Source organism: Engystomops pustulosus, chromosome 6, assembly GCF_040894005.1.
Source record: "Engystomops pustulosus chromosome 6, aEngPut4.maternal, whole genome shotgun sequence".
Classification (NCBI taxonomy): Eukaryota; Metazoa; Chordata; class Amphibia; order Anura; family Leptodactylidae; genus Engystomops; species Engystomops pustulosus.
The window spans coordinates 105,500,462-105,513,671 of record NC_092416.1 but is presented as its reverse complement, the minus strand read 5'-3'; the positions used below and the strand labels follow the sequence as shown (position 1 = coordinate 105,513,671).

At 43.9% G+C, this 13,210-nt stretch overlaps 1 protein-coding gene across 1 annotated transcript in view; it reads left to right on the top strand.

The window, feature by feature from the left end:
* IL11 (interleukin 11) overlaps nt 1–13,210 on the top strand; it is a 234,760-nt gene that overhangs the window by 73,566 nt on the left and 147,984 nt on the right. Inside the window, exon 3 of the mRNA XM_072113513.1 lies at nt 12,896–12,982. Coding sequence (XP_071969614.1) covers nt 12,896–12,982 — 87 coding nt within the window. The remainder of the gene's footprint in view (nt 1–12,895; nt 12,983–13,210) is intronic.

The following is a 13,210-nucleotide window of genomic DNA, read 5'->3' as shown; positions in this document are numbered from 1 at the left end:
GCGTTCCCCTGCTCCCTCATCAGCAGGTGGTGTCTCACCCCGCCCAGGACCACGGCCTCTGACCCCTGCAGTAGTTGGACGCCCACGTCCCCGCCCTCGTCCTTTACCCCTAGCCCTCGGGTTAAACATTTTGAAAATGAGAGTTATAACTTTAATTTTTTTTTTAACTTTTTTTTGTGTTTTTTTTTTTTTTTGTGTGTTTTTTAGTTTTTAAAACCAAACGATGCTATCCTATTGCTATGGCTATTTTCTTGCCAAGTATGAAAGCACACTGCTATGCCAAATGAGATGACACTGAGTTATTAAAAAAATAAACGTAAAATAAAAAAGGAAATGGCAGACTGTGCCTAATTGAAATCCAACCCCGGGCCCTAATAAATTTTCCCACTTCGGTCTTTGCGATGGATATGTGCGTCACTAAGCGCAAAACACAGTGGTCGCAAGTCTCACTCCAAATTGCTCACAATTTGCTAGTAGATGCACTGCAGCACTGCAGCAACTACAGCCACCAGCAGATCAACCAGAAATCAAATATATATAACGCTACTGTAGGCGTAAGTAAGCCGTTTGGATTCTCCTATGGCTATTTTCTAGCCAAGTATTAAAGCACACTACTATGCCAGATGAGATGACGCTGAGTTATGAAAAAAATAAACGTAAAATAAAAAAGAAAATGGCAGACTGTGCCTAATTGAAATACAACCCCGGGCCCTAATAAATTTTCCCACTTCGGTCTTTGCGATGGATATGTGCGTCACTAAGCGCAAAACACAGTGGTCGCAAGTCTCACTCCAATTTGCTCACAATTTGCTAGTAGATGCACTGCAGCAACTACAGCCACCAGCAGATCAACCAGAAATCAAATATATATAACGCTACTGTAGGCGTAAGTAAGCCGTTTGGATTCTCCTATGGCTATTTTCTAGCCAAGTATTAAAGCACACTACTATGCCAGATGAGATGACGCTGAGTTATGAAAAAAATAAACGTAAAATAAAAAAGGAAATGGCAGACTGTGCCTAATTGAAATCCAACCCCGGGCCCTAATAAATTTTCCCACTTCGGTCTTTGCGATGGATATGTGCGTCACTAAGCGCAAAACACAGTGGTCGCAAGTCTCAGTCCAAATTGCTCACAATTTGCTAGTAGATGCACTGCAGCAACTACAGCCACCAGCAGATCAACCAGAAATCAAATATATATAACGCTACTGTAGGCGTAAGTAAGCCGTTTGGATTCTCCTATGGCTATTTTCTAGCCAAGTATTAAAGCACACTACTATGCCAGATGAGATGACGCTGAGTTATGAAAAAAATAAACGTAAAATAAAAAAGGAAATGGCAGACTGTGCCTAATTGAAATCCAACCCCGGGCCCTAATAAATTTTCCCACTTCGGTCTTTGCGATGGATATGTGCGTCACTAAGCGCAAAACACAGTGGTCGCAAGTCTCACTCCAAATTGCTCACAATTTGCTAGTAGATGCACTGCAGCAACTACAGCCACCAGCAGATCAACCAGAAATCAAATATATATAACGCTACTGTAGGCGTAAGTAAGCCGTTTGGATTCTCCTATGGCTATTTTCTAGCCAAGTATTAAAGCACACTACTATGCAAGATGAGATGACACTGAGTTATTAAAAAAATAAACGTAAAATAAAAAGAAATTGGCAGACTGCGCCTAATTGAAATCAAACCCCTAATAAATTTTCCCACTTTGGTGTTTGAGGTGGATATGTGTGTCACTAAGAGCTAAACACAACGGTAGCAAGTCCCCCTGCAAATTCCTCACAATATGGTACTAGCTGCACTACTAGTGCCAGCAAGCCCAGCCACAAGCAAATAAAAAAAAAAAGTATAACGTTATTGTAGCCCTAAGAAGGGCTGTTGGGTTGTTGTAGAATCACTCCTGCCTAACAGTAAGCTAATAGAACACCCTAACGCTTTCCCTGACCAGCAGCAGCTCTCTCCCTAGCGGCATCCAGACAGAGAATGATCCGAGCAGCGCGGGCAGCGGCTAGTCTATCCCAGGGTCACCTGATCTGGCCAGCCAACCACTGCTATCGACGTGTAAGGGTACCACGTCATGCTGGGTGGAGTGCAGAGTCTCCTGGCTTGTGATTGGCTCTGTTTCTGGCCGCCAAAAAGCAAAACGGCGGGAGCTGCCATTTTCTCGAGCGGGCGAAATACTCGTCCGAGCAACGAGCAGTTACGAGTACGCTAATGCTCGATCGAGCATCAAGCTCGGACGAGTATGTTCGCTCATCTCTAATCATAACTCTTGCCCTTAGGTGATGGAGTAAATTTGCGGTGTATAGGGGCAGGAGCTCTGGTATTGAAAACGATAGATATTATTGTAGCAAAAAGAAGTGTTGCTATACTAGGTTGGAGATCTCCAAAAGAATGTCTTTTATGTGGACGTTTAAGGGGTTTGTTTGTTGGGAAAGGGAAGTGGGTGGGGTGCGCCAGCTCCCAGAAGGAATCATGATGGAGCGACCCAAAGGTATTTATGCATACAAAATGTGGTGGTATGGCTAATAAGTATAATTTGTTATTCTGGAACACTAGAGGATTAGGGGATGCCAATAAAATGTGAGCAGTTTTTTCTACTTCACAACAATATAAACCAGCTATTTTATATTTAAATGAAACACACTTGATCAGAGAATCCCTGCATGTTCTGCAAAAGGGATGGGTGGCTCATAGTTTTCATTCTACGTTTTCCACACATGCTAGGGGTGTAAGTATATTGATACCTAGGATGATACCATTTGAATACCATTCCTCCCTCATTGATGCGGATGGTAGATTCATCTGTTTACACTGCTCAATATATAGAACCCCTTAAATGTTGGTGGCTGTATATATTCCACCCTGTTCAACTGTGAAGTGATAAAAAGAATAATGTCCTTTTATAAATACCTTACCACAATTGCCTATATTGCTTGGAGGGAATTTCAATATGGTCCTGCTCCCCAGAGCGGATAGATTCAATGTAGGGTGGCAGACTGGGTCGGATGAACTGACAGTATTAGCCAGATTGTTAGAGGAAGCGCGTTGGTATGATTTCTGGAGGAGTCGGTATCCAGAAGCTAGGCAATACTCATGCTATTCCATCTCCCATGAAACATTATCAAGAATCGATATGGCAATAGTTTTTCCATTTATGCATGAATATATTCAACAAGTGAAATATCTGTCTTGTAGCATATCGGACCACTCTCTGGTTCTGGTTGAAATTATTAATCATTAATTATTAGACTAGTGGGATCTTGGAAGTTAAATCCTTTTTGGCTACAGTTAGTTGACAAGGGTAGCGAGTTCAGAATTGAAATTGAAAAATTCCTCCGGTTAATGAAGCTGAGGTCACAACAGATACTTTGTGGGATTCTCTTAAAATGTACATAAGAGGAATATAGAAAGCACTAAAGCATTAACACACACAAATCTAAATCCACTAACTATACAGTTACAACAAAGAGTATTGGAGACAGAGCAGGAGTTCACTAACTCCCTGTCGTCTGCTAAGGAAGCAAGCTGGAAGGAGCCCCAGAAAGTATGAAATGAACATGTAGAACAAGCATCAGAAAGTAAGAGGTACTTCGTTCAGGGGGAGGCAGTGGGCCATTTACTGACTAGTATAATAAAAGCACATGAGGGTATAAATCATGTAAAGGAAATATATACCTCAAGGGATAATCTGGTAAACTCAGATGACGACATTGTAAATGTCTTCTACAAATTTTTTAGTAACTTCTATACCAGTAAATTGACAAGGGAGGAAGGAGACATTGTAAGATATGTACGTGATATAGATTTGCCCTAACTTAGTCAGGAACTCTTCCAAATGAAAAGGCGCTGGGTATGGATGTCCATCCTGGGGATTTCTTTAAAAAACATCGTGAGGTGTTACTACCTCGTTTATTACAGGTGTTGCAGTGGTCAGATGAAGAGGGTCTTCTCCTGGCCACCATGCGTGAAGCAATGATAATCCTACTCCCAAAGCTTGGCAAGGACCATAACTATCCAGACTCATATCGGCCAATATCGCTACTCTCGGTAGATGTTAAAATTTTGGCTAATCGGCCTGTCCAGTGTAATAACCTTTCTAATTCAGTCAGGATTCATGCCTGTCCTTTCACTCGACACTGCCAACGCTTTTGACAGTGTTGAGTGGAAATTTTTATGGGTAACCCTGAAGAGAATGGGTTTCGGACATAGACTTATTAAATGGATTAAGTTATTATATTCCAGTCCGAGGGCACAGATAAAAATAAATGGATATGTTTCAAATGAATTTGCACTAGAAAGGGGAACAAGATAGGGGTGCCCTCTTTCCCCTTATTTATTTGCTATGGCTATAGAGTCTTTGGCTGCTGCTAGAAGGGCATCTGCTGAGATTAAAGGTTTTCCTTGGAAGGGGGGAGAAGAGCATGTGCTAAATGTGGATGACATACTGCTATACATGGGCGATACAAATAGATCTTTCCCTAAATTCATATCACTCATACAGGAGTTTGACACATACTATAGGTTTACAAACTGTTGGGACAAATCAATCTTAATGCCACTTTCATCTTACCATAATATCACTGACCCAACAGGGGTTCCACTAAAAGTGGTTAACAAATATAAATACCTAGGGGTATAAGTAACTCTGGACCCAATGGAATATATAAAATTCAATCTAGAACCACTGCTATCTAAATTTGCAGACAAAATTAAAATCTGGTGCAAACTTCGGCTGTCCCCAATCAGAAGGGGTAATCTTATTAAAATGGTACTGATGCCCCAGCTACTGTACATTATACATAATTCGCCAATCTGGATATCACAGAAATATTTTCATAGAATCTGTGGACTGTTCAGAAGACTGCTTTGGAAGGGTAAACAAGCCAGAATCAGTCTAGACACTTGACAAAGAGGGAAAGTGGAAGGTAGTTATAAGACGTTTGAACAAATATGAGCAGAATATCAGTTGCCACTTGCGTGGTTCTACCAATATTTACAACTTTGCCATGCTTTTGAGGCCAGGGCCGGATTATAGGCGGGGCTCACGGGGCTCGCGCCCCGGGGCCCCCACCATCTTGCCCTTCCTAGGGGCCCCCACCAGATCGCACCTCCCGGGCCACCTGTCTGAGATGTCCGCTCCCAGACTCAGGTGACCGCCTCCCGCTCATCTCCCTGGACCACAGAGACGCCCCCGTCAAAGGTGACACCGCCTCCACCTCCACGGCCGCCCCCCTCTGCACAGGTTACAGCCCTCCCGCCCGCCAATCCCCATGCATGCGTGGCCGAGCAACAACCCCGGCCAGCCCGCCTGAACAAGTTAAACCCGCTCGATTGCCCCGCCCCCCGCTCCCGCTCGAACAGGCACCCACCGCCCCCCTTCACATCCCCGGCCGAACAAGAGAGCCCCGGCACAGGTGACCCCCTGCCGGCCCACCCAACCCCCGCCATGCCTGGCCGTAACATCCACCCACCCTGCTCGAGCAAGGACCCGCCGCCCCTCCCCGGCCGAATAAGCGACCCCCCCCCCCACTCCGCTCCCTGCTTGAAAAAGCACCTGGCGCCCTGCTCCCCGTCTGATCAATCGTCGCCCCCCCCCCGCATGAAAAAGCACCCGGCGCCCCCCCTCCCCGTCCGAACAAACGACACCCCCCCGACACCCCCCCCCCCGCGTGAGCAAGCACCGCCGACCCCCTCGCAGCTGAACAACAACCGAAAGACCCCCAACCCGCCTGAACACCCACCTGAAGCCACGGCCGATCACCCTAGAAGGTAAGTATATACATATGTATTTATTTGTGTGTATATATGTATATACTGTGTATATATGTATATACTGTTTATTTATGTGTATATATGTATATACTGTTTATTTATGTGTATATATGTATATACTGTTTATGTGTATATATGTATATACTGTTTATGTGTATATATGTATATACTGTTTATGTGTATATATGTATATACTGTTTATGTGTATATATGTATATACTGTTTATTTATGTGTATATATGTATATACTGTTTATGTGTATATATGTGTATATATGTATATACTGTTTATGTGTATATATGTGTATATATGTATATACTGTTTATTTATGTGTATATATGTATATACTGTTTATTTATGGGTATATATGCATCTACTGTGTATATACTGTTTATTTATGGGTATATATGCATCTACTGTGTATATACTGTTTATTTATGGGTATATATGCATCTACTGTGTATATACTGTTTAATTATGGGTATATATGCATCTACTGTGTATATGGGTATATATGCATCTACTGTGTATATACTGTGTATATGGGTATATATGCATCTACTGTGTATATACTGTGTATATGGGTATATATGCATCTACTGTGTACATGGGTATATATGCATCTACTGTGTATATACTGTGTATATGGGTTTATATGCATCTACTGTGTATAGATGCATAAGATGCATATACTGTATTTATACATGCATATATGTGTGTACATTTAAATTATATTTATATATTATGCAGGGTATATGGTATGTATGTATATGCTCTATATACTATGTGTGTATTTCCCATATGTGTGTGTATATGCTGTATATACTGAATGTGTGTGTATTTGCTGTATGTGTGTATATACTATATGAGTTTGTATATACTCTGTGTATTAGTGTATAAATGTATATGAGTGCATAAATGTGTGTGTATATATGGGTGCAAGTATATGCGTGTAGAACTTTATCTCTGTGTATATAAGTATATAAAGGTGTGTATATATCAGTCTGGGGGTGAGGCGGCTGTATGTAGCTGTGTTACTGGGGGCCAGGCGGCTGTATGTAGCTGTGTTACTGGGGGCCAGGCGGCTGTATGTAGCTGTGTTACTGGGGGCCAGGCGGCTGTATGTAGCTGTGTTACTGGGGGCCAGGCGGCTGTATGTAGCTGTGTTACTGGGGGCCAGGCGGCTGTATGTAGCTGTGTTACTGGGGATGAGGCGGCTGTATGTAGCTGTGTTACTGGGGGCCAGGCGGCTGTATGTAGCTGTGTTACTGGGGGGGAGGCGGCTGTGTGTAGCTGTGTTACTGGGGGCCAGGCGGCTGTATGTAGCTGTGTTACTGGGTGTGAGGCGGCTGTATGTAGCTGTGTTACTGGGGGCGAGATGGCTGTATGTAGCTGTGTTACTGGGGGCCAGGCGGCTGTATGTAGCTGTGTTACTGGGTGTGAGGCGGCTGTATGTAGCTGTGTTACTGGGGGCCAGGCGGCTGTATGTAGCTGTGTTACTGGGGGCGAGATGGCTGTATGTAGCTGTGTTACTGGGGGCCAGGCGGCTGTATGTAGCTGTGTTACTGGGGTGAGGCGGCTGTATGTAGATGTGTTACTGGGGGTGATGCGGCTGTATGTAGCTGTGTTACTGGGGGTGATGCGGCTGTATGTAGCTGTGTTACTGGGTGTGAGGCGGCTGTATGTAGCTGTGTTACTGGGTGTGAGGCGGCTGAATGTAGCTGTGTTACTGGGGGCGAGGCGGCTGTATGTAGCTGTGTTACTGGGGATGAGGCGGCTGTATGTAGCTGTGTTACTGGGGATGAGGCGGCTGTATGTAGCTGTGTTACTGGGGATGAAGCGGCTGTATGTAGCTGTGTTACTGGGGATGAGGCGGCTGTATGTAGCTGTGTTACTGGGGATGAGGCGGCTGTATGTAGCTGTGTTACTGGGGGCGAGGCGGCTGTATGTAGCTGTGTTACTGGGGGCGAGGCGGCTGTATGTAGCTGTGTTACTAGGGATGAGGCGGCTGTATGTAGCTGTGTTACTGGGGGCGAGGTGGCTGTATGTAGCTGTGTTACTAGGGATGAGGCAGCTGTATGTAGCTGTGTTACTGGGTGTGAGGCGGCTGTATGTAGCTGTGTTACTGGGTGTGAGGCGGCTGTATGTAGCTGTGTTACTGGGTGTGAGGCGGCTGTATGTAGCTGTGTTACTGGGGATGAGGCGGCTGTATGTAGTTGTGGTACTAGGGATGAGGCGGCTGTATGTAGCTGTGTTACTGGGGGCGAGATGGCTGTATGTAGCTGTGTTACTAGGTATGAGGCAGCTGTATGTAGCTGTGTTACTGGGGATGAGGCGGCTGTATGTAGCTGTGTTACTGGGGGCGAGGCGGCTGTATGTAGCTGTGTTACTGGGTGTGAGGCGGCTGTATGTAGCTGTGTACTGGGGGCGAGGCGGCTGTATGTAGCTGTGTTACTGGGTGTGAGCCGGCTGTATGTAGCTGTGTTACTGGGGATGAGGCGGCTGTATGTAGCTGTGTTACTGGGGATGAGGCGGCTGTATGTAGATGTGTTACTGGGGTGAGGCGGCTGTATGTAGCTGTGTTACTGGTGATGAGGCGGCTGTATGTAGCTGTGTTACTGGGTGTGAGGCGGCTGTATGTAGCTGTGTTACTGGGGATGAGGCGGCTGTATGTAGCTGTGTTACTGGGGATGAGGCGGCTGTATGTAGCTGTGTTACTAGGGATGAGGCGGCTGTATGTAGCTGTGTTACTGGGGGCGAGGTGGCTGTATGTAGCTGTGTTACTAGGGATGAGGCGGCTGTATGTAGCTGTGTTACAGGGGATAAGGCGGTTGTATGTAGCTGTGTTACTGGGGGCGAGGCGGCTGTATGTAGCTGTGTTACTGGGGATGAGGCAGCTGTATGTAGCTGTGTTACTGGGGATGAGGCGGCTGTATGTAGCTGTGTTACTGGGGATGAGGTGGCTGTATGTAGCTGTGTTACTGGGGGTGAGGAGGCTGTATGTAGCTGTGTTACTGGGGGTGAGTAGGCTGTGTGTAGCTGTGTTACTGGGGGCCAGGCGGCTGTATGTAGCTGTGTTACTGGGGGGGAGGCGGCTGTGTGTAGCTGTGTTACTGGGGGGGAGGCAGCTGTATGTAGCTGTGTTACTGGGGGCCAGGCGGCTGTATGTAGCTGTGTTACTGGGGGCCAGGCGGCTGTATGTAGCTGTGTTACTGGGGGTGAGGCGGCTGTATGTAGCTGTGTTACTGGGGGTGAGGCAGCTGTATGTAGCTGTGTTACTGGGGGCCAGGCGGCTGTATGTAGCTATGTTACTGGGGGCCAGGCGGCTGTATGTAGCTGTGTTACTGCTGGGATAGTGGAAAGGAAGCAGGTGGACGTGTATGCACGCTGCACTCAGTGGGGGCCTCCACCAGATTTTGCGCCCAGGGGCCCCCACCAACCTTAATCCGGCCCTGTTTGAGGCACAGACTAGGGTGGAACAGATAGAGGTGGGCTCTATTGAAGCGTTAAACAGGATATTGAGAGCAAACTACTAAAGAGTTTCCTATTCCTATACTTTATTGCTTAATGACTCCATAAAAGATATTCCATTAAAATGTGGTGCAAAATGGGACAGAGAGGTGGGTCCCATCGAGGAGGAACAGTGGACTGAAGCACTAGAGCTGGTGCCAATTCTCTCTCCTAGTGAAGCTTGTAGGATGTCCCACCTTTTTCTCTTACATAGAGCATATCAATCTCCTCAACTACTGTTTTGTATAGAGATTAGGTCTGATTCAGAATGCCCCAGATGTGGAGCTAAGGAAGCTGGTATACTCCACATGATGTGGCAATGTAGAGAATTGAAATCCTTTTGGAAATCTGTCCTAGAGTTGATACGCAAAGTATTCTCCATTGTTATTGAAGAGAGCCCTCTAGCCTGCCTACTGGGAGTGTTAAAGGTAGAAAATTTTGACAGAACCTAATAATATTATAAATAAGCAATCTTTATACAAGCCAGAAAGGTCATAGCTGCCCTTTGGATAAGGCCTTGGCCTCCAGTCAAGAAAGAATTCATAGACCGTATGATCAAATGGCATAAGCACACTAACGTCACAGTGACCTCTTTTTAGTGGGTTCTATGCTATTGGGTGCGCACCATTCCATGTGGTCCCAAAGACTGACTGAGAGCAAGTATATACAGTCTCCTGAGGATTAAAAACACCTGGGCCAAATGGGGTGGAGTACTGGTGGCAGGATAAAACAAAATAAATGAGTTGTTGGATTGTGCTGTGGAGCAGCCAGGGCCTCCAGATGTATCCAGTGGCACAGGAGTGGTGGGAACTTTATCATATGGTGGCGCACAAGCAAACTTTCTTAGTTTATACGGTTGAAAAAAGACACTTATCCATCAAGTTCAACCAAGGAAGGGAAGGGATTGGATGAGGAAGGGATTTAGGGGAAACAATTCTATATAACATAACCATCAATGTTATTTAGGTGTAAAAAGGCATCTAGACCCTTCTTGAAGCTCTCTGCTGTCCCTCTTGTGACCAGCGCCTGAGGCAGGCTATTCCACAGATTGACAGTTCTCATAGTAAAAAAGCTCTGTTGATTAAACCTTGATTTCTCCAAACGGAGGAGTGCCCCCTCGTCTTTTGATTTGAGTTAATCTGAAACAACTTACCACCATATTTTTTGTATGGACCATTGATATATTTAAATAAATTAATCTGTCCCCTCGTAGTCGTCTCTTTTCCAGACTAAATAAATCTAGTTGTTTTAATCTTTCCTCATAACTAAGACCCTCCATACCCCTTATCATTTTTGTGGCTCTATGTTGAACCCTCTCCAGCTCCAGGGCATCCTTTTTATGGACCAGTTCCCAGAACTGGACAGCATATTCCAGGTGAGGCCGAACCAATGCCTTGTACAGTGGTAATATTACATCCCTATCACGAGTCCATACCACTTTTGATACATGACAAGATCCTACTGGCTTTAGAGGCAGCTGATTGACATTGCATGCTGTTATTCAATTTATTATCTACTATTACCCCCAGGTCCTTCTCAACAAGGGACTCTCCCAGATTTACTCCCCCAAGGACATATTTTGCCTTTGGATTTACATAACTCCACATTAAACCTCATTTGCCAAGTGAATGAACAAACATTCAGTTTGCCCAAGTCACCCTGCAGCCTATGAACATCCTCCATAGACTGTATTACATACACTACACAGTTTGGTGTCATCTGCAAAAATAGACACAGTGCTATTAATTCCTACCTCTATATCATAAATAAATATATTAAATAGTTGTGGGCCAAGAACAGAACCCTGGGGTACACCACTCTGAGTAGGAATCATTGACCACAACTCTCTGGATACGATCCTTCAGCCAGTTTTCAATCCAATTGCAAATGATTTCTGCCAAACCAATAGCCCTAATTTTACCCATCAGGCGTCTATGAGGGACAGTTTCAAATGCCTTTGCAAAGTCCAAAAACACAATATCCACGGCTGCTCCTCCATCCAGGCCCCTGCTCACCTCTTCATAGAAGCAGATCAGGTTAGTTTGACAACTTCTATTCTTAGTAAACCCATACTTGCTGTCACTTATTATACTATTTGATGTAGTATACTCCAGTATACTCCAGTATGTACTCTACATACTCCAGTATGTAGTCTTTTACTAACCCTTCCAATAATTTCCCCACATTGGAAGTTAAGCTTACAGGCCTGTAATTGCCTGGCAAAGTTCTAGAGCCCTTTTTATATATTGGCACCACATTTGCCTTGCGCCAGTCAGCAGTAACAGAACTGAGTTCTTTAAGAACTCTGGGGTGTAACCCATCTGGTCCAGGAGCCTTGTACACATTGATTTTATGAAGCTTAGATTGGATCATGTCTACATTCAGCCAGTCTAGTATATTACAGGGTGCATGACCCACACTGGCACCACCCACGTCAGAAGTTCTTTCTCCTATCGTATAAACAGAGCTAAAATAACTATTAAGTATCTCTGCCTTTTCTTGGTCTCCAGTCACCGATGCCCCATTTTCAGAATAAAGGGGTCCAACCTGCTCTGACCCATTTTTTTTTTTGCATTGATATACTTAAAACATTTCTTGGGATTTGTTTTGCTATCTTTAGCCACCTGTCTTTGATTTTGTATTTTGGCTGATTTGATTTCCTTTTTACAGATTTTGGTAAGTTTTTTGTAAGTATTGAAAACCTTAGGTGACCCGTCAGATTTATATTTTTTAAATGCCCTCTTTTTCTCATTAATTGCCCTTTTAACTGTAGCTGTAAGCCACGCAGGGTGTAATCTAGCCCATCTATACTTGTTACCTATTGGAATAAATGTAGAAGTATAATGACCCAGGATAGATTTGAATTTCTCCCAATTAACATTAGTATCATCATGTGACAGTATCTGATCCCAGTCTATATCCTGTAGTGCAGCCCTGAATTTCTGGAAAATAGCCTTCTTAAAATTCAAAGTTTTCGATTTTCCCACCTGTTTCTGCTTTTTACAGTTTAAGAGGAAAATAATTATATTATGATCGCTGTTCCCAAGCGGTTCCCGGACATTGACATTTTGGACAATCTCATTGTTAGAAAACACAAGGTCCAATAATGCGTCACCTCTTTGAGATCTTCTACAAGCTGCACCATAAAGTTATCCTGCAGAAAGTTTATAAAATGTCTCCCCTTCACAGATGAAGAAGAGCCCTGACCCCAATTTATATTTGGAAAGTTAAAGTTTCCCATTATCACTACGGTCCCCTCCTGTGCAGCCCGCTCCATCTTTTTATATGGCTGACCCTCTTTTTCCTCAGAGATGTTTGGGGGTCTATATATTACTCCAAAAATAATTTTCTCAAAGCTCTCTTGGCTTTAAATTTCAACCCACAAAGTTTCAGCCTCCTCACACTCTGAGACCACTGTCTCATTCACAATCGCTTTTGATGCATTGGGGAGTATAACAAGTATGCAAAACAATCCTTTTTAGTAAAGACAAATGCATATTAAAACCATTTATAACACAAAATCTAATTATATTTTTGTTTAATAGATTATCTAAGTGTCATGTTGTATAATTATATAAATGGGTTATGTATATTTTACAGAAAATCAAGTATCCTTATGAAGGAGAGCATAAGTTAGAAGGTTTACCAGTACTCTCTATAAATGCTGCGGAAATTTCTACAATTCAGGTATTTAATATCAATTTAGTTTTAAGATATTGTTCTCATTTACTAATTGTTTCTATGTACAAAAATATATATTTTTTATGTTTTCATGTGCAAGTTTTTGGTGCTTTAAAGTGGTTGTCCAGGCTTTAAAGAAAATAAATCAAAATAAAAAGAACCTTATCCTTACCTCTTCTAGCGCTCTTGTTGCCCCACACTGCCCCCCATCACTGGTATCCATCCGCCTGTTTA